Source organism: Hyperolius riggenbachi, chromosome 7 (genome assembly GCF_040937935.1).
Source record: "Hyperolius riggenbachi isolate aHypRig1 chromosome 7, aHypRig1.pri, whole genome shotgun sequence".
NCBI classification, from domain to species: Eukaryota; Metazoa; Chordata; class Amphibia; order Anura; family Hyperoliidae; genus Hyperolius; species Hyperolius riggenbachi.
In genome coordinates this window covers 176105532-176128402 of record NC_090652.1, presented here as the reverse complement: position 1 = coordinate 176128402, position 22871 = coordinate 176105532, and the positions used below count along the sequence as shown (strand labels likewise).

Sequence of the window (22871 nt, the reverse complement as noted above, 5' to 3'; positions counted from 1 at the left end):
TGACCCCATTTTGGAAAGAAGACATCCCAAAGTATTCACTGAGAGGCATGGTGAGTTCATAGAAGATTTTATTTTTTGTCACAAGTTAGCGGAAAATGACACTTTGTGACAAAAAAAAAGAAAAAAAAAGTTTCCATTACTTCTAACTTGCGACAAAAAAAATGAAATTTGCCACGGACTCACTATGCTCCTCTCTGAATACCTTGAAGTGTCTACTTTCCAAAATGGGGTCATTTGTGGTGTGTGTTTACTGTCCTGGCATTTTGGGGGGTGCTAAATTGTAAGCACCCCTGTAAAGCCTAAAGGTGCTCATTGGACTTTGGGCCCCTTAGCGCAGTTAGGCTGCAAAAAAGTGCCACACATGTGGTATTGCCGTACTCAGGAGAAGTAGTATAATGTGTTTTGTGGTGTATTTTTACACATGCCCATGCTGGGTGGGAGAAATATGTCTGTAAATGACCATTTTTAGATTTTTTTACACACAATTGTCCATTTACAGAGATATTTCTCCCACTCACCATGGGTATGTGTAAAAATACACCCCAAAACACATTACACTACTTCTCCTGAGTACGGCGATATGACATGTGTGACACTTTTTTGCAGCCTAGGTGCGCTAAGGGGCCCTACGTCCTATTCACAGGTAATTTTGAGGCATTTGTTTTCTAGACTACTCCTCACGGTTTAGGGCCCCTAAAATGCCAGGGCAGTATAGGAACGCCACAAGTGACCCCATTTTAGAAAGAAGACACCCCAAGGTATTCCGTTAGGTGTATGGTGAGTTCATAGAAGATTTTATTTTTTGTCACAAGTTAGTGAAAAATGAAACTTTGTGAAAAAACAATAAAAATCAATTTCCGCTAACTTTTGACAAAAAAATAAAATCTTCTATGAACTCTTCATACACCTAACAGAATACCTTGGGGTGTCTTTTTTCTAAAAAGGGGTCACTTGTGGAGTTCCTATACTGCCCTGGCATTTTATGGGCCCAAAACCGTGAGTAGTCTGGAAACCAAATGTCTCAAAATGACGGTTCAGGGGTATAAGCATCTACAAATTTTGATGGCAGGTGGTCTATGAGGGGGCAAATTTTGTGGAACCGGTCATAAGCAGGGTGGCCTCTTACATGACAGGTTGTATTGGGCCTGATCTGATGGATAGGAGTGCTAGGGGGGTGACAGGAGGTGATTGATGGGTGTCTCGGGGTGGTTAGAGGGGAAAATAGATGCAATCAATGCACTGGGGAGGTGATCTGAGGGGGATCTGAGGGTTTGGCCGAGTGATCAGGAGCCCACACGGGGCAAATTAGGGCCTGATTTAATGGGTAGGTGTGCTGGGGGGTGACAGGTGGTGACAGGAGGTGATTGATGGGTGTCTCAAGGTGTGATTAGTGGGGGGAATAGATGCAAGCAATGCACTGGCGAGGTGATCAGGGCTGGGGTCTGAGGGCACTCTGAGGGTGTGGGCGGGTGATTGGGTGCCCTAGGGGCAGATAGGGGTCTAATCTGATGGGTAGCAGTGACAGGTGGTGACAGGGGCTGATTGCTGGGTAATTAGTGGGTGTTTAGAGGAGAGAACAGATGTAAACAATGCAATTGGGAGGTGATCTGACGGCGGGTCTGCAGGCGATCTGATGGTGTGGGTGGGTGATCAGATTGCCCTCAAGGGGCAGGTTAGGGGCTGATTGATGGGTGGCGGTGACAGGGGGTGATTGATGGGTGGCAGTGACAGGGCGTGATTGATGGGTGATTGATAGGTGATTGACAGGTGATCAGTGGGTTATTACAGGGAAGAACAGATGTAAATAATGCACTGGCGAATTGATAAGGGGGGGGGGGTCTGAGGGCAATCTGAGCGTGTGGGCCGGTGATTGGGTGCCCGCAAGGAGCAGATTAGGGTCTAATCTGATGGGTAACAGTGACAGGTGGTGATAGGGGGTGATTGATGGGTAATTAGTGGGTGTTTAGAGGAGAGAACAGATGTAAACAGTGCACTTGGGAGGTGATCTGACGTCGGGTCTGCAGGCGATCTGATGGTGTGGGTGGGTGATCAGATTGCCCGCAAGGGACAGGTTAGGGGCTGATTGATGGGTGGCAGTGACAGGGGGTGATTGATGGGTGGCAGTGACAGGGGGTGATTGATAGGTGATTAACAGGTGATCAGTGGGTTATTACAGGGAAGAACAGATGTAAATAATGCACTGGCGAATTGATAAGGGGGGGTCTGAGGGTAATCTGAGCGTGTGGGCGGGTGATTGGGTGCCCGCACAGGGCAGATTAGGGTCTAATCTGATGGGTAACAGTGACAGGTGGTGATAGGGGGTGATTGATGGGTAATTAGTAGGTGTTTAGAGGAGAGAACAGATGTAAACAGTGCACTTGGGAGGTGATCTGACGTCGGGTCTGCAGGCGATCTAATGGTGTGGGTGGGTGATCAGATTGCCCGCAAGGGGCAGGTTAGGGGCTGATTGATGGGTGGCAGTGACAAGGGGTGATTGATGGGTGGCAGTGACAGGGGGTGGTTGATAGGTGATTGACAGGTGATCAGTGGGTTATTACAGGGAAGAACAGATGTAAATAATGCACGGGCGAATTGATAAGGGGGGTCTGAGGGCAATCTGAGCGTGTGGGCGGGTGATTGGGTGCCCGCAAGGGGCAGATTAGGGGCTAATCTGATGGGTAACAGTGACAGGTGGTGATAGGGGGTGATTGATGGGTAATTAGTGGGTGTTTAGAGGAGAGAACAGATGCAAACAGTGCACTTGGGAGGTGATCTGACGTTGAGTCTGCAGGCAATCTAATAGTGTGGGTGGGTGATCAGATTGCCCGCAAGGGGCAGGTTAGGGGCTGATTGATGGGTGGCAGTGACAGGGGGTGATTGATGGGTGATTGACAGGTGATTGACAGGTGATCAGAGGGGATAGATGCATACAGTACACGGGGGGGGGGGGTCTAGGGAGAATCTGAGGGGTGGGGGGTGATCAGGAGTCTCCAGGGGGCAGTTTAGGGACTACAAAAAAAAATAGCGTTGACAGATAGTGACAGGGAGTGATTGATCGGTGATTACGGGGGTGATTGGGTGCAAACAGTGGTCTGAGGGGTGGGCAGGGGGGGTCTGAGGGCGCTTCCACTTAGCCGGCGGGTTGACGTCGCGGGTGAGTGGAGCCTATTGCCGGTGGATGCACGCGCATCCCAGCGCGCGGTCCCCGGCAACACAGTGTCCCAGGACCCAACGCCAATGTGCGTTACGTGGTCCTGGGGCTGCCACTTTGCCGCCGCCAATGTGCAGTGGGCGGTCGGCAAGTGGTTAAAATGCAGATACCCTCTAGAGGTGGTGACCTTGATAGGAAGTTATGAATCGATAGAATCGAGCTGGATTTTTAGATTGGGAACAGTGATCCCCCATGGTTTGAATTCTGATATCCCCCTGGCTCCTTTTCTTCCATGTTAACTGCTCAAAAAGGGTGTTTGTGGTAATACATTATTTTGCCAGTTGACCCATTCCACTTAGATCAATGATCCATAAAAAGAGTCAAGATGATGTCGGGGCAACCGTTGTTGTATGTGTGGTGTGCGGTTGAATGATGTGTGACAGTTGAAAAACGATCACCGTTTGAAGCCACTACAACTACAGTTAATACGAGTGATGTAGCATAAGAATCGGCTTCTGAATGTACTGAACCTGTATCGCTTGGCCTTTGATTACAAAACTGGATGTCCAATAGCAGAATAATGGAGAAAAGTAAAGACAAGCCGTTTTAGGGAGGAGTATGCAAATGAATAGCATAGCTGGGACTTTTTAAACACAGTAGAAACAACCGCCCACTATCATCAGACGAAGGCCGGTGGGCGGCCGATACTAGTGATGGTGCGGGCAGGGCGGTGACATCACATCCTGTTCTGGTGGAGTATCACGCTGTGCACTGCATGAGTGTGACTGCAGGCATGCTCTAGGCACACAGCACGGTCAATAGAAGCGCAGAGTGGACGGAGCCCAATAAGCGGCTGGAACAAGCGGAGCTGCAAACACAGCTATCTGGAAAGCAGGACTTATGCCGTGGAGGTGGTGAGAGCCCTCAGCGGCAAACTATGCTTGTGCAAACAGTTTTGAATGTGCTTCTGATTCAACTAATCTAAGCGCTTAGCTGCTAACTTTGTGTGAACTGGGATAGCTTGGATGAGCAGCCTCACGTTTTGTGCATCTATGGAGCGATTTCACCATACATGTCCAGACCTTTGTCGCTAATTCAGAGAGTGGAGGACCAATAAGTAGCATGCAATTGTTTCTATCAAATACTCCCGGGAGTGACGAGGACTGCCTTATGTGTGTATGAGCGTGACATGTGTGCTGCAGTGATTGACACAGCCGGCTGTGATACAGCGTAGTGTGTTAGCACCGCAGGAACTGCCTGTTTTTAATGGGTTTTGGGGTATTTTGTATAGCAACATTTAATAAAGCAGAACTTGTTTAGCAGACAATTGTGGAATTGGTTTTGTAGTTCCTAATAATCCTTTAGGTGAGTGTATGTACTAACTCTCAAGCCATTTCTGAACCTTGTCTGTTAAAATAAGGATATCAAGGAGGTTACAATCAGACATAGAAACTTAAGACTGCAGCATTTGCAGATGACATGCTTTTTTTTCTTAACTCACCCACTGCGCTCCCTACCAGCTCTGGTTAAGGCTCTCTGAGATTTTGAAGAGTTGTCCAACTTAAAAATTAACTTTGAGAAATCGTGGGCGCTTATTTTCACCTTGAAACAGGGACATCTCAAACTGGTCATCCTTGATTCATCTCAAACTGGTCTCTCGTTGGTGAATGGCAGTGGTAAAGATGACGATCTTACCAAAGATTCTATATTTCTTGCAGACTATCTCTATTGATCCCCACCTCTCTACTTCAAAAATCTTCAAACTAAGATCCATATTTTTATATCGCTGATGAGGTGTTGTCTCTGTCATGTGAATCAGGAGGGGCTGGACTTCCAAATTTGATGCTATACTACTTGGCTGAACATTTAGGGCTCAGACACACGAGAAGCCCTTTTCTGAGCGCTTTTTATCCATCATCGCTTTTTAAAAACCGCTCCCATTGACTTACATTAAAAGCATGCAATTTTACCGTGATTTTAATGTAAGTCAAAGGGAGCGTTTTTAAAAAGACATCTGCCGTGCTTACACATTTAAGAAGTCAGCAGGATAAGTTGTATCATGAAAAGCATAGTTTATGCAGATTATATAAATATACATTTATATTAAATATTCAGCTTTTGATCCAGTGGAAAACTGCAGCTAAAATTTGATATCACATGGTCGTTTAATATTAATAGTAATTTTTATTTCTCTTTTTGTGTTAACAGGTGTATTATGGGCTTCATAAGTAAAGAAAGAGAGCGCACGCTGCTAAAAGACAAAGCTCCTGGTACATTTTTATTAAGATTCAGTGAAAGCAGTAAAGAAGGAGCCATCACTTTTACTTGGGTAGAGATGTCACAGAATGGTAAGAAGGCTGTGTATCAACAGAAGCCAACTCCTTTTTCTTCCATAAATCAGAGATCACTGTTTGAATATAAACTGTTTTATTTAGGAAAAAAGGCTAAAAACAAAGTTAAGTATCCAGTTAGAGTAAGACAAACACTTGCTATAAGTTTTAAAGTACACCCAGGGTCTTAAAGGGAAGGTCCAAGCAAAAAAAAAAAAAATGAGATTCACTTACCTGGGGCTTCTACCAGCCCCATGCAGCCATCCTGTGCCCTCGTAGTCACTCACTGCTGCTCCAGTCCCCCGCTGGGAGCTTTCTGACCTCGGAGGTCAGGGCCGAATTGCGTACATTTTTACACATTCCCGCTAGTGCAGGAACATTAACGCATACATTTTTACGTGTTAGTGGTGCAACGCGTAAATTTTTGTTCCTGCACTAGCTGGAATGCGTAAAAATGTATGCAATGTGGCCCTGACCTCCGAGGTCAGAAAGCTGCCAGCGGGGGACTGGAGCAGCAGTGAGTGACTACAAGGGCACAGGATGGCTACATGAGGCTGGTAGAAGCCCCAGGTAAGTAAAACTCATTTTTTTTTTTTTGCTTGAACCTTCCCTTTAAGATTCACAGTTCTAAATATTACATGCAATAGTTTTGTAAGCAGCATTTTCATGTAAAATAATGCTTCTGTAGCTATAAATCTTATTTTAAAAAAAATTGACCATGAAGACCTCAAACAGTCCAATAGAGACTGTTGATAGTTCTGTTGGTCTGCTTGGTTGCCTTGAGTAATCAATCTTTACAGGCTGAAAATGGGTATGGCTAAGACAACAGTTTCCTTTTTTTCATCTCAGAAGTTCCACCAGGGGTTTATGGTTAGCTTTTGACTTAGTGCAGAGGGCTTACATCATCATTCACATCATAGTGCATGTGAATAGTAGGATGATACAGAATAAGAATATATACATGCATATACTTTCTGAGAGTGAGTCTGGCCAAGCAGTGTAAAAGGAGCTCATTAGAAATGGGGCACAGGTGATCAGAGCTGAACTGAGAAACAAAGTATTAAGAGTAGCAAGGGGTGATAATACAAGTGAGAAGAAAGGGCAAAGAATAGAGAGGACAAAGGGAGAAAAGAGAGAAGTAGATCTTAGTTGGGGCTGATCCAATAACTTGTTTCTATCAGAGTTCTTTAGAAGGGGAAATAATTTGGTCCAAATTATTCCGACCCACCTTTTGATGTGAAGACCTGTGGCTTTTAGCTCTGGCAATTTTTCTCTCACGTAATCTCTTTAAACAAGGTTGATGAATGTGGAGGTCGGACCTCTGATTGCTGATGGTCTCTATGGAACCTAGTGGCTAATCTAGCCGTAAATGACAACACTGTGCCTTATAGAGTGCTATCTGCTTGCTCTTATGTGCCATTAGCTCAGGTCATTTATCTTAGAGTTAAGCAGGCCATACACTCGTTAGATTAGCAGCAGATAGATCATCAGATAGATTTCTGATCTATCTGATGTGTTTAAGAACATTTTTTACTAGGAACAGATTTCCAATAGATTTCAGTATGAAATCTATTGAAAATCGATTTGATGGCATTTTTTTGCCATCAGATTTCCATTAGGTCCAATGCAAAATAAGCAATCTCAACAGATCGACCTAGATTTTCCAGCATGTCTGATCGATTGAAATCGATCGAAATTGGCCAATTGGTCAATCGATTTGCGATTTGTGTTAAGGTGGCCATACACTTATAGATTTGCAGCAGATTCGACCATCAGATAGATTTCTAGCAGATGCCTGTCAAGTCCAACCTGACAGAAATCTATCTGATGTGTGCCACACACTAGGAACAGATTTGGAAATCGATCTAAATGCATTATCGGACCATTAGATCCAATGCAACTCTATGGGCCATCAATCTGCTGCCAGCAGCAGATTGACCTTGATCTTCCATAGATCAAACTGATCGAAATTGGCCGCAAATCAATCGAATGGGGAATTTGATAGAATCGATTTCTGATCGATCAATTCTTTAGAATCGATCGATTGATGGCTGAAATCGCCCAGTGTATGGGCCCTTTTAGATCCCTTAGTGCCTTGTTGAAACATTAGGTGGTGCTGCAACATTATACTGTATTTCTTAATTTTATTCGCTTCATTGAGCTGCTCATTTATTCAATTTATTCATTATGTTGAAGTGTTATTTCAGTCTGAGAAATAAGTGCTGCAACCCACTCCTTCACCACCACCACCACCTTTCATGAACTGCATTGCTGGTTTTCTAATATTGCTAGCAATGCAATTTATCATTCGGAGGCTTTTGTCCTCCTTGTGATTTTACAATCCCTTGTTTCACGCTTTCCTTATTTGGTTTATGTAGGGGCGCCATGATGCCGTCTGAACAGCTTGCATCAGGCAGCGTTTTGCAAGGGGGTCATCCGGCCCTCTCCCCCCAGGCTACGGCTTGATTACCTTCTTGAGTCAGCGACCCCTCCTCCACCACAGTCCCGCCCAGTCCAGTCCCCCTCATTAGCGATATACCTCAGATCAGTGGTGACATGGCTGCAGGAAGTGAAGAGACACAGGAGTGGTTCCCGCTTATGCAACATTACTAGGGGACCACTCTCATGTCCCTTCATTTCCTGCGGCCAGATCACTGCTGATATGAGGTCTAGTGCTAGCGAGGGGGACCTGGCACAACTTTGGTGGAGGAGGGAGGTGCTCACTCGAGAAGGTAATCGAGTGTGGGGGGGGGAAGGGACAGGAAAGGCTGGCTAACTATCCTGGGGGAGCCTACCGGGGTAACATATATTGGGGGCAACTATACCTGTCTAGCTATGCTGAGGGCACCTATGCCTGGCTAACCTATACTGGGAGCACCTATTCCTGGCTAACCTGTACTGTACACACCTGAGGAAGGGCTACGCCCGAAACATGTCGTGTCCTCTATCTGCTCTGTAAAGCGTATGGCTTGAATACAGATTACCTGAAGAAGCGACCTGTGTGCTTTCTCCTTATTTCGTCCAACCTGTACTGGGGGCACCTATGCCTGGCTACCTATACTTTTAACCTCAGTCTATGTAGGCATCAAGTAAACAAGGATCTTATCTATTTGCCATAAATGTCTTACGGTCCTTGCAAGATCCCTTGTAATTAGTGTATCTGGGAGCAGAGCACATCGGAAGAAGCTACACAGCATATATTTGAAAGAAGTGCAGGCTTTCTTTTAATGCTTCATGATTGGTATGGTGATGCCTTTGAGCCATTTGAACCCATGAATAACTGATCATTACTGACTCTAAGAGCAGTATGTATCTACTGTGGAGCACCTCCCTGAGACTTCTACTTGTGTGGCACTGCAGCCAGACCCAGGTTCAGTTAGTAGAAAAATAGACAGGGCACAGTGCCCTTCATCTTCAGCCCGCACTCTGTGACACAGTGACCCTTCACAGGTAGGCACATACTGTGAGTGCCTGTTTGTCACTCCTGAAATCTGCTATTCTGGCTGCTACATTAATAATGCTGGCTGCTGCTAGGACTGCATAAGAAACCAAGATTGCCCTGCCTCAGACTTCACCTGTTTGGACAATGACCAAAGCCCAGAAGACAGAAGAGCCTGTCTGCTGAGTTGATGAATTTCTGCACAGTGGGCCTTGTGGGTTCAACACATCAACAGCAGACGTTCAGAAGGGCAGTAAGTATGGCATATCACATATTGCTTACTGACACTTTTCAAATAGGGCCATTCAGTGCTTCTTTTTTGGTTCTGGTACTGTAAGCCTGATTTACAAAATTTCGAGCACCTGCAATGTGGGCAGCAAGACTAGCCATCGATATAGCAAAAAGCAGGAATGTTACAATAGGGGCATCTGTAATTAGATTGTGCTTACTACTCGTTGCAACTACTTTGTGCCCAGTAAATGACATCAATGACTGCCTGGCATAATGCAAATCTGATGGGTAGAGGGTGCAGTCTAATTATAATGCCATTGCAACAGTTCTGCTCACTGCTTTATAGTCTGTTCGCATTAAAGCAGTTAGATAGCCATCTCTGCATGAGTCCACTCTAGTCCATACATCTCTGTGTCAGTACAGTCCAGCCCATTCATCTTCAAATGAGTATAATCCAGGCCTATCCATCTTGATGTTAGTTTAGAAGCAAGAAAACTGTCTATTCCCATGTTCTTAATGGGAATTATTGAGCTCCTGTATCTTATTGAGGATGATACATCACCTGTCCTGTATCATCCACTTTGCAGCGCCCACCCGTCTTTTGGTTCTTCCTCTTTTATGCGCACCTTACCCAGCGCCGGCGTTTAGTGTGTATCGTCAATTGGGCATGCTCTTGGTGGCACCGATTTTCTTTGGATGGGATAATTATTATCGAATCGGATGGTCGATTGGCCACCAAGTCTAGAGATGTATGGTCACCTTAACACAATAGCCTGTGATAAAAGAAGGGAGATCTAGGATTCTCTGTAAACTTTTGGATGAGGACTATAATTAGAGGAAGGTTAGCTGTGTTTAGGGAAAATTGTGGTGGGGTTGTTAGTGAGCAAATATGCTGTATATTCTTCTATGGAGTTTTACTACTGGGTGAGATAGAGTTTTTTTACTGATTGAGTTCAAATTAATGAGTTATCTTCCATTTGTCGGTCTGCTCGTGGTGTATGGACCCTGTATGTTTGTGTATAGAGAAGGTTGGAGGAGTTTTTAAACAGGGACCTGGGAAGTCCCATTTGAAGAAGTCCCATTTGCAGCTTGCCACAAGCCGTGTGGGGGACACAGCAACCATGCGTGATCGCCGTCTATTTACCCGTACAGCGCTGCGATCGGCAGCAGCGCTGTACTGGGGACAGCCGTATGACACGGCTGTCCCCCTGGGACACTGGAGAACGATCGGCTCTCATAGGCAGAAGCCTATGACAGCCGATCGCCACAATTGGCTGGCTGTGGGGAGGGAGGGAGGGAATATTTTTAAAGGAACACACTTTTTTTTTAATAAAAAGAACAACAAAAATATTTGCACAAAAAAAAATAAACAATCTGGGGGCGATCAGACTCCACCAACAGAGAGCTCTGTTGGTGGGGAGAAAAGGGGAGGAAATCACTTGTGTGCTGTGTTGTGCGGATCTGCAGCTTAGTCTTAAAGCAGCAGTGGCACATTTTGCTAAAAATGGCCTGGTCACTAGGGGGGTTTAGCACTGCAGTCCTCAAGAGGTTAAAGTGGACCTCCAGACTAAAAATCTACTCAGCAGCACTGAAAAGGCTTGGTGTTTCTTTAACGGTTTCACAGCATCAGAACTTTGTTTTTCTTACCCAAGCCCCATTTTTAGCTGCACAGAAGAAAACTGCATGCAGGCATTTTTCACCTGATGCTGTGCAAAGCATGATGTGATTTCTGATGTTGTTGTTCTCCTTCTGCTGTTTTGGCACCATTTTTTTTTTTTTAATTTTTAATTTGAGATTTGAAGCCTGGTGCGTGCAGCTGGGAAGGGTGATCAGAACACAGGACAGTTGGAACTGTGTCTTATGTTCTCTGTCACCTCCTTTCAACCAAAAAGATTGCTGCCCCATGAAATCACAAACATTTGCCTGCTTTTTTAAAACAGGGTGGGTAAGAGATTATATTACCTATCTATTTTAATTAACATAACTAATGTAACTTAATGACAGTATGTTTGTTTAGGCTGAAGTTCCCCTTTAATGACCATTGTAGAATGAACATACCTTATGAAAATAAAAATTCTAGATCTAAAAAAAGGCAGGTATAAATAAATAATACTGTTTAGACATGATTAAGTGTAAAAGGAATGCCTTATTGCCCTACAGAATGAGGGGGCTTGCTTTGCTTCTGTCTTTACCAATGTGATGCCTTTAGCTCATAATATGTTCCTGGGTTGTTCCCGATCTACCTCATTCAGCATGAATTACCTAACACAGGAAGGTGTGCAGGCACAATTGAATAAGATTAAGATAGACCTGGCACCTGGCCAAGATGGCATCCACCTCCAGGTATTAAAGGAGTTGAGTTCAGTCATCGATAAGCCACTTTATCTTATTTTCTGTGATTCTCTTTTAAGTGGGTCAGTTCCTTATGACTGGCGTACAGCTGATATTGTCCCCTTATTCAAGAAGGGAAAAGGGAAAAAAACAGAGCCAGGAAACTATAGACCTGTAAGCTTAACATCAGTTGTGTGTAAATTGTTTGAAGGTATCCTAAGGGATGCTATACAAAATTAGATTTTTTTAGAATTAGAAAGCACAGAATAATCTTATTTCAATTCAACAGCATGGTTTTACTAAAGACAGGTCCTGTCTCACCAATATGCTCAGCTTTTATGAAGTGGTGAATGAAAATGTAGATCTTGGGAAAGCTATAGATTTAGTGTACTTGGACTTTTACAAAGGCTTTTGACACTGTTCCCCACAATAGCCTGGTGCAGAAGCTGAGGATACAGGGACTAGGAGAAAATGTGTGTATGTAGATAGAGAACTGGTTAAGGCATAGAAGGCAAAGAGTGGTGGTAAACAGAACATACTCAAAATGGGAAACTGTTAGCAGTGAGGTACCGCAGGGGTCAGTACTTGGTCCAATTCTTTTCAATGTATTTATAAATTATTTAGTAGATAGAATACAGAGTAATGTAGCCATCTTTGCAGATGATACAAAATTAGGCAGAATTATCAACACTAAGATGGATAGTGAGATATTAAAACGAAACCTTGACAATATGGTCATATGGGCAGGCACAGGGCACATGAAATTTAATGTTGATAAATGTTAAGTCATGCACCTGGGAAGTACCAATTGTAAATCATCTTATAAAATAAATGGTATACAGCTGGGAAGATCAGACTTGGAGAAGGACTTAGGAATACTGGTTGATAACAAGTTAGGTAATCGTATACAATGCCAAGCAGCGGTAGCTAAAGCAAATACAATTCTGGGATGCATAAAAAAGGAAATAATACCTCGAGATGTGTAACGATCGGTGTAACACAGAGAGAATCTGATTACCGGTGACCTGCAGTATCACTGGGAATACAGATATATACCAGATTATAGATGATCTGCAGTATCACCGATAATCCAATATACTAGCTAACCTCTGGACACCTGAGTAGAGTGTAATGTTTGGTGTAACAGAAATACTTAGAGGACAAGCCTCAAAGCAGTAAGGAGTACTGCACTGATTCCTTCCGAAGGCCTGAACTCTCCTAGGAGGGAGGAATCAGGCTGACAGTAGGAAGGACTAAACTGATAGTGACACTCAAGAGGAGGTGTCACTAATAGGACTAGGAACCGCCTCTAACAGCAAGGTCGGTTCTCGAGGTCGGACAAGCCAGGTCATTTACACACAGACAGATAAAGTACAGACTCAGCAGGCAGAAGCGAAGTCTAAAGTACAGGCAGGGATCGGCAACAGGGTATCAGAAATATCGAGGTACAAAATCAGAAGGCAGATGCAGAGTCTAAGGACGACCCGGGATTCGGCAACAGAGTATCAGAAAGACAAAGTACAGGATCAGAGTTCAGGAGAATGGTCAGACAGGCAAAAGGTCATAACAGATAATCACAATCAAACTAGTACTTTAAACTATAAACAATCTAGCTAAGTGTAGGATTACAGCTCCAGCTGGTCCCGGCACACTTTCAGATCTGACTCAGGTCTGCATGCTACCACGTAATGATCGCAACGCCAGACAACCAGCAACTGAACAGCCGGCAGTATATATACACACATCTCTCCAGCACCTCCCTAAATGCTGGACCAATGGGGAGCGGAGCCAGAGTCAGCTGACCAGCCTGGTCAGCTGACTCACCCCTGGCTGCCATATATTCCCTGCCTCAGCGCGCGCGTCACTCTAAACCCAGAGGGACAATGAGTCCCAGCCACACCAGCGCCGTCCCCGCTGCCAGCCGCGGGAGCCGTCGCACTGCACGCGGCGGCCTCTCGGCGATCCCTGCTGTTCACGCGGCATGCGGCGGTTCCTCCACGCCGCACCGCCATGCTGGACACGGAAACAGCCGCCCTGCTCTGAGAGCAAGCGGCTGCTTTTCCGTGCTTCCTCACAGTACCCCCCCCCCCCCTGAGGAGTGGACTCAGGACAACTCCTACCAGGTTTCTCGGGATGTAAGGCATGAAACTCCTTCCTTAATTTGTCCGCATGCATGCGACTCCCAGGTACCCATTGTCTTTCCTCAATGCCATACCCTTTCCAATGCACCAGATATTGTACTGAGTTCTGCACAATGCGTGAATCTAAAATTTTCTCTACCTCGTATTCAGGTCGTTCATCTACCATCACAGGAGGAGGAGGAGTGGGGCCCACATGGACTGCTGGTTTGAGCAGGGATACGTGAAAGGACCTTACCCCACGCATGCTGGCGGGAAGATCAACGGCATACGTAACGTTGTTGATCTTCTTAGCTACCGAAAATGGACCCACAAACCTGGGACCCAGTTTATCTGAGGGCTGTCTCAGGGTCAAGTGACGTGTGGACACCCAGACCAAGTCTCCTGGCTGGAACCTCCACTCTAACGAACGTCTCTTGTCAGCCTGACCCTTTTGACTCTGGAATGCCCTTTCCAAATTACTCTTCACCGTCCCCCAGATGTCTTTAAATGCCCTCTGCCAGGCTTCCAGGGTTGGAAATGGAGAAGAGGCAACTGGCAAGGGGGAGAATTTGGGCAACCTCCCTGTCACAATCTGGAACGGAGAAAAACCAGAAGAAGAACTCTTCAAATTGTTCTGTGCGAATTCTGCGAAGGCCAGAAATTTTACCCAGTCATTCTGTGCCTCTGCAACGTAACATCTTAAGAACTGCTCTAAAGCCTGATTAATCCGTTCAGTTTGCCCATTGGTCTGTGGGTGGTAGCCTGACGAGAAAGACAGCTTCATGCCCATTTGGTGGCAAAATGCCCTCCAGAATCTAGAGATGAATTGGACTCCCCGATCAGACACTATGTTTTCCGGAATGCCATGCAGCCGGAAAATGTGGATGATAAATAGGTCAGCCAATTCCTGGGCCGAGGGGAGTCCTTTCAAGGGCACGAAATGGGCCATCTTGCTGAAGCGGTCGACTACCACTCAAATGACTGACATGCCTTCAGACCTGGGGAGCTCACCCACAAAATCCATGGACAAGTGGGTCCATGGTTCACTCGGGGCGGGCAAAGGCTGTAAGGTACCGACAGGTGCCACCTGGGAGGGCTTACTTTGTGCACATGTTGCACATTCCCTAACAAATTCCTTGCAATCAACTGACAGCGAGGGCCACCAGGCACACCTGGCTACAAGATCTTGTGTTCTGGCTGCTCCGGGATGTCCAGCATTTTTATGTGCATGGAACATCTCTAAGATCTGGAGACGGAGGGGCAGGGGAATGAACATAACCCCTTCAGACTTCCCTTCCGGGATGTCCTGCTGGAAGGGGCTTAACGTCTCCTTCCAGTCTTCCCAAGTACCGGTTGCAGCCAGCACCAATTTTTGCATAACAATAGTCTCAGGGACGGAGGGCTGTGCTGTCTCTGGCTCAAAACACCTGGATAAAGCGTCTGCCTTAATGCTTTTGCTGCCTGGAGTGTAAGTAATTATGAATCTGAACCTTGTAAAGAATAAAGACCATCGGGCCTGACGGGGACTTAATCTCTTGGCTCCCTCGATGTATTCTAAATTCTTGTGGTCCGTGAAAACTGTGATTGTGTGCTCTGCTCCTTCTAGCCAGTGACGCCACCCTTCAAAGGCCAATTTAATGGCCAGGAGCTCTCTGTTGCCTATATCGTAGTTCCTCTCCGCCGGAGAGAACCTACGAGAAAAGTAAGCACAGGGGTGTAGTCTTCCCTGTAAGCCTGACGGCTGAGACAGCACAGCCCCCACCCCGACCTCCGGGGCATCAACCTCATCAATGAAAGGATAAGAGGTGTCAACATGTCTCAGGATCGGTGTGGAACAAAACAATTCCTTCAAAGTAAAAAATGCATTCTGAGCCTCAGGAGAACAGTGGGTAGTATCTGCCCCCTTTCTTGTGAGACTGGTAAGGGGTGCAATAATCGTGGAGTACCCTTTTATAAACCTCCTATAGTAATTTGCAAAACCCAGGAATCTCTGGAGGGCCCTCAGCCCCACAGGCTGTGGCCACTCCAGGACAGCTGTGACTTTAGCAGGGTCCATTGACAGACCTGAGGTAGAAATCACATACCCCAGAAATGTGACGGATGTCACCTCAAAAATACACTTTTCCAACTTGGCGTACAGCATATTTTGTCTCAGCTTGTTCAGCACAAATTTGACATGAATCCTGTGTTCAGAGAGGTTGTCAGAGTAAATCAGAATATCGTCGAGGTACACCAGAACAAATCTGCCTAACACCTCTCTGAATACCATATTAATTAATTCTTGGAAGACGGCCGGCGCATTTCACGACCCGAAGGGCATCACTAAGTACTCGTAATGCCCGTCGGGTGTGTTGAAGGCCGTCTTCCATTCATCGCCCTTTCTAATACGGACCAGGTTGTATGCACCCCTTAGATCCAACTTCGAGAAGATTTTAGCTCTCGTGACCTGTGTGAATAAATCATCTATCAAAGGTAACGGATAGCGATTCTTCACAGTGATTTTATTCAGGCCTCGGTAATCAATACAGGGTCGCAGGCCTCCGTCTTTTTTTTTAACAAAAAAGAACCCTGCCCCAGCAGGCGACCGGGACAGGCAAATGAAGCCTTTGGCCAAATTCTCACGGATATATTCTTGCATGGCCAATTTTTCGGGCCCAGATAAATTGTACAAATGCCCCCGGGGGGGCATACAATCTGAACGGAGATCGATGGGACAATCGAAAGGGCGATGTGGGGGTAACTTATCTGCTGCCTTGGGACAAAATACATCAGAATAATCTAAATACTGCTCAGGAACCCCCTCCACCAGTATCTTGGTTTGGCCCAAAGTCACCTTTCCTAAACATCGTTGAAAACAATGATCTGACCAGGAAATGAATTGCCCGGTCGCCCAATCGATGTGCGGAGAATGAAGGCGCAGCCATGGCATACCAAGTATAATGGTGGACGTAGACATGTGTAACACAAAAAACTGTAATCTCTCCCAATGTAAAACCCCCACCGTGATTCCTATCTCTGGTGTCTGCGACAGTGGATGATTCCTCTGCAGAGGAGAATCGTCCACTGCCGTAACCTGAATGGGTGGTTCTACCGCTGTGAGCGGAATACCCAATCTCTTAGCAAAGTCAACATTCATAAAATTAGCCGCGGAGCCTGAATCAATGAAGGCTTCCGTGGCCTCGGTCTTATCCTCCCATGTAACCGTACAGGGAAAAAGCAACCGTTTTTCTTCTAGGGGTATGCATCGGGCACCTAGGGTGTTACCCCTTACAACTCCTAGGCGGTAGCGTTTCCTGGCTTATTAGGGCAGTCTCGTACCCTATGCCCCCCTTCACCACAGTACAAACATAATTGTTCAGACATTCTCCGTCTTCTCTCCACTTGGGTCAACTTTGACCGACCGATCTGCATCGGCTCAGGTGGAGGCAAGACCGGAGAAGATGAGACAGAAGGAGATGGAGTTACTAGGGGTGCCGCGGGAGGCGCCGCGTAAGATGTCAACCTGACACGATGACTGCCCCAGTCTGTCTCTGATGGCGTAGCCTACGGTCGATTCGAATGGCCGATGAGATGGCCTCATCGACTGTTTTGGGCTCGGGCCGACTTAACATTAAGTCGGAGACCTCATCCGATAACCCAGACAGGAAGCAATCCAACAGGACATAGGTGTCTCACCTGGCCGTAACTGACCACCTCCGAAATTCAGCCGCATACTCTTCGACTGGACCCTTGCCTTGCCGTAAAAGTTTGAGCTTCCGCTCAGAGGTCGCGGCAAGGTCCGGGTCGTCGTAAATGACTGCCATGGCTTTAAAGAATTCCTCTACCGAGGTCAGAGCTGTGTCTCCGGGGGGCAGGCTATAAGCCCAAGTCTGGGAGTCACCGGACAATAAGGTTTTGATAAACGTGACACTCTGGGCTTCAGTACCAGAGGATCGGGGTCTCAATTCAAAATATGATAACACTCTACTCCTAAAATTGTGGAAGTCAGATCTGTGGCCTGAGAACCGTTCAGGAACGGGCATACGTATGTCCACGCTAGGAGGGGATCGCACCTCATCCACTGACGTCTGTAGGGTTTGTACAGACCCTGACAAAGCTTCAATCAATGCTTTGTGTTCACCCAGCACTCGATTGACATTATCCACCGAAGTGGCAAGTTCACCCAGAGGACCAGAGCGTGCGTCCATTTTGTTTTGGGTCTGGCGTTCTGTAACGATCGGTGTAACACAGAGAGAATCTGTCACGGTCAGTTACCTGTTCAGGCGAGGCGGCTGGCACATACGGGTGCTGGCAGTCATCCTGGGGGGTCTCGGCGGGCTTCCTCACGGGGCGGCCTGTCGGTGCTCTCCAGCGCGCGTTGCGTTGCATGACGTAAGCATTGGCGTATCAAGACGCGGATGTGAGCGTTGTGCGCGCGCGCGCGCAAGGGGTGAACTGTTTTATGCATGTCTCTGGTTGTTGTGTGCGCGTGTGTGCGCGCGTGCGCGTGTGTGTGTTTGCGCATGCGCATGTGCGCGTGTGCGCATGCGCGCGTTTCACGTAGCGCTGCGTGCGCGTGACGCGCGGCGCTGTGCGTGCATGACGCGCTGCGCTGTGTGCGCGTGACGCGTTGCGCAGTGCGCGCCAAACGGCCTATAAAAGCCTGGAGAGTGCAACACTGCGGTGCTGTAGTATTGCAGCAAGTTTGCACTCCTGTGACGTGACTTTGAGTCTGCCCGTTTACTTGTTCCTGATTACTGATGCTGAACCTGGCTTGTCTGATTACCTGCTCTGGCTTTGACTTCTGCTTCGTCCGACTACCTGCTTTGTTGCTGACCCCGGCCTGTCTGAGAATCCGATTTGTTACCGACCCATTGCCTGTCCGAGAACCTGCACTGTTGCCGACCTTTGCCTGTTTACCTGCTTACCTGCTCACTGGAATCCAGTCTGTTCCTGCTACCAACTACAAGCTGAGTCCTTGCACTACCCGACTCAGCCTGCGGGGGCGCTTCAGTTCCAGTGTGGTCCCGCCATCGGTTCTGTTAGCGCTCCTGCCCTTTGTTCACTGGCCGCCTCTGTACCCATTCTAGGGCTACCAGTTAATAAGTCGCAGGGGTTGCTGTCCTCAGCACATCGGTCTCCTCCCATCAAGGTACGTGACAGAATACTACAGCCAAGAGATGGAGACCGCTGAGGCAGCAAATGTGCTGGGTACCCTGTGCAAACAAATATCAGCATTAACGGAAGCTATCAAGGAGCTGCAAGCTGGACATATACAATTGGAAGGACGAATTAATGCTATGGCTAGTAGCAACCCTCCTGTAACCTCTCCTCCTGCTCCAGCAGTTTCCCCCAATCCAGCTCCAGCGGACTCTGCATCTGGATTTACCCTGCCTGCCCCGGAACCACGTGCACCGCTCCCGGAACGCTTTAATGGTGACCGATCCAAGTTCCGAGCTTTTCAGCACTCCTGCCAGTTATTTTTTGCTTTGCAACCTCGCACCTTCACCGAGGAATCAACTAAGGTGGGGTTCGTGATATCGTTACTCCAGGGTGAACCCCAAGCTTGGGCCCATCAATTAATGGATCAAAAACATGCATCACTGGCTACGCTCCAACTATTTTTTGAAACCATGGCGGTGCTATATGACGATCCTCAACACTGTACCACGGCCGAGTCAGCCCTTCATAATCTTCATAGCCCTTCACAATTTCAAAGTCCACAATCATACTTAATCTCCCTTCCTGATCTCAACGTCAAGGAAGTGTAGGCTGCTGTCACCATACTCCATTTTGAATTTTAAGGTACTATGTTTCTGATTTAGGGCGTCAAAAAACACGCGCAACTCTATCTCACTTCCTGTCCATCCAAAGAATAGATCATCTATAAATCTACAGTATCCCAGGATGCCAGTGGGGCCCCCCCCACCCAAAATGTACTGCATTTCCTTGAAAGGGTTAACTAGTAACTAAGCATGTGCCCACCCCCAATTGTTGGGTGTGGCATGTCAAGTTGTGTCTATATATGTTGCACTGTCATATCAGAAGTTTGAGCACTTGATAAAGGGCCTACGCCCGAAACGTCGTGCTGTTTTGTTGTACTGTATACTTTTCTGCAATAATGGAATAAACACCAGTGATTCATATCACATCCGTTTGTGGGTCGAGTCCTGGATGGGAAATTTGTATGATTGTGGACTGTAAATATCGACCTCATTGTTGCCATAGAAATACAGTAGATAGAATAAAAAATTGCACATAATGCATATATTTCTGCAAACCTGTCAATCCTGTGTGCAGTGGGACATAAAATAACACATACAGCACAACCTGACAGCTCATCCCCCATTATGCCAGCTTTGCATGAGTTTTAGATGTAGTATGAACTACTTATTTCTAAGACGGATTAGCACTGGGTTTGAACTGTTCTAACTATTCGACATTTCTAGAAATGTATGCAAAACTAGTGCACAAGTCTTCTTATTTTGATTGTGAAAAGATAATTTTCTCTCAGAACACATGCAAATTACAATTGTAATGAAATAAGTTGGGCAGCACGGTGGCGTAGTGGTTAGCTAGAGTTTGTATGTTCTCTCCGTGTATGCGTGGGTTTCCTCCGGGCACTCCGGTTTCCTCCCACATTCCAAAAACATACAGATAAGTTAATTGGCTCCCCCTAAAAATTGGCCCTAGACTACAGTACTTACACTACATAATATAGACATATGGCAATGGTAGGGATTAGATTGTGAGCTCCTTCGAGGGACAGTTAGTGACAAGATATATATATACATTGTACAGCGCTGCGTAATATGTCGGCGCTATATAAATACTAAATAATAATAAAAATAATAGGTAGGAAATAAGAAGAAAAAAACTGTTGTAATTGCATTGATAAATCTGTCCCACAGACAGCTGTCAGGACCATTGTCATGACATCACATTGTGGGAGGGTTTTTACCCAAATATAAGCCATACAGACCCCCCCCCTCCCCCCAATGATCTTTTTGAGAAAAGGTAAAGATTTCTCGTGGGAAAGGAGATAGCAGCTACTTATTGGAAGGAAGTTCAATCCTTCGTACAAGCTATACTTTGACTACTTTACATTGTATCAAAGTGTAATATCTTCAGTGTTTTCCCATGAAAAGGTATCATTTGTTTTACACAAATGTAAGACATATGCTCACTTGTGTGAGATACTGTATGTGCAGAAACTTGCTTTCCATACATTTCAAGGGATTTCAGAGCTCATATTTCAAAGCCTGTGCTTTGTTTTTTGTTTTTTAATTTTCAGATGCCATGGCAAAGCAGTGCAGTTGCTTTAAATTAACATTCATTACTGTGGAAGTGGGTTTCAACTCATTTCAGTAGAAAGAGGCAAAATAATAACTGTAGTGGTAATAAGGCTCCCTTCCCTCCAACTTACTTGTAACTTTGTAGCCTTGACCTGAGCTCCCTCACAAAGCCAGCTGAAAAGAGCCCTTCATAGATTAACACACTAGGCGGTGCGCATGCACTAGTTAGGTGCAGGAACAGAGTCATGGTCAGAGCTTTGAAGTTGTAGGTGGGCTTGGAGAGCAGACTGCACACTACTATACTATATAAAAATCATTGCTGTATAAGGTAAGAAAACCAGCTCAGTAGTATACTCACTGCAGTACCCTTGCCAGGCTTGACTTCCCAGGTTTTACAATTTGCCTTCAGATGAGCTATTATTGTTAAAGAGAATCTGTAACGACAAAACGTCCCCTGGGGGGTACTCACCTCGGATGGGGGAAGCCTCAGGATCCTAATGAGGCTTCCCACGCCGTCTGCCGTCCCTCGGGGGTCTCGCTGTAGCCCTCCGTACAGCGGTGACGTAATATTTACCTTCCTGGCTCCTGCGCAGGCGCTCTGGTGGCTGTCGGCTCCGAAGGAGGAGGAAATACCCGATCGCCGTCGGGTCCGCTCTACTGCGCAGGCGCAAGTCTCCGGCGCCTGCGCAGTAGAGCGAACCCGACTGAGATCGGGTATTTCCGCCTCCTTCGGAGCGAAAGCAGCCACAGCGCCCCCGCTGGAGCCTGCAAAGGTAAATATTGAATTGAACAGTCGGGCCTGTCGCCGGCTGTTCGGAGGGCTGCAGCGAGACCTCCGTGGGACAGAGGACGGCGTGGGAAGCCTCATTAGGATCCTGAGACTTCCCCCACCCGAGGTGAGTACCCCCCAGGGGACGTTTTTGATGTTACAGAGTCTCTTTAAAACAAGTAGATGTAAGAATCAAATCCTTTACTGGACTACTAAAAGCAAGATTGTCACCATAAAAATCTAATTTAAACAGCAACTGGTCTGAGTGCATTAAGTGAAAAAGATGTCCGCATTCAAAACTTTTTCTGCTGTTATGGTTTGGAGTTATCACATACCTTAGGAGCACTGGCCCTTTAATTGCCATTGGCATCGGCTGGCAAAACAGTTGCATGCTGGGGGTCTTTTTATCTATAATATATTCCTCCTCTTCCCTTTATTTCCCCATCCTTCTAATGACATAAGACTTTGCACTTCCTATTATAGACCTCAGTGGCAATGTCTGAAGACTCTGGGAGGAGGGCGGGTAACGAATACACAATTAGCAAAAGGACAAAAAAAGTGTGAGGGAGGAAATGATGACAGAATTAGCTTCATTCAAAGGTAACCAAGATGGAAACTGTCTGGTTTTCCTTAATAAAAATCACAGGAATCATAATATGGACAGTGCAATATATTGGTTATGTAAGCAGAACTAGTATTTATCTACTTGTATATGAGTTTTTGTATTTCCAGGTTAGCATGGGTGTCACTTGTCCTTTAAGGTTAACATAAAATGTACACAAAAGTGAATAGTTGTACTTTAATTCAAGGAATAGAAATTAAATTAAAGAAAAACCTGTTATTTAGAGTAATGTAATAAGGCAAGAATTTCTGCGTACCAATAAAGATCATATCCTGTGCACTGCACGACCACTGCAGATACTGACAGCCAGAACCAGATGGAAATTAACAGTGAAGGATTGCTCTTGTCTTATCTAATGGTGCCCACTAACCATGCAATTTTTAGTGAACAATCATATTTTTGATAGAATCATTTAGATTCAAAGAAAAGATTGTATTAAATCAACCCACACCATTAAATAATCCAATTTTGGATCATAATGAAATTAGTTGTGAGCACATCTATTGAAAAATCTGTCACGCCCATCGACCATTTCTTAACCTTTTGGGGACCGCGGGAATACGTTTCTACGCCGCTCCTGCTGCGCATCTACTCTGATCCGGCG

At 46.0% G+C, this 22871-nt stretch overlaps 1 protein-coding gene across 1 annotated transcript in view; it reads left to right on the top strand.

The window, feature by feature from the left end:
- The window catches only part of STAT1 (signal transducer and activator of transcription 1), a 1171385-nt gene that overhangs the window by 1067222 nt on the left and 81292 nt on the right, over positions 1–22871 (top strand). Inside the window, exon 17 of the mRNA XM_068244925.1 lies at positions 5360–5499. Coding sequence (XP_068101026.1) covers positions 5360–5499 — 140 coding nt within the window. The remainder of the gene's footprint in view (positions 1–5359; positions 5500–22871) is intronic.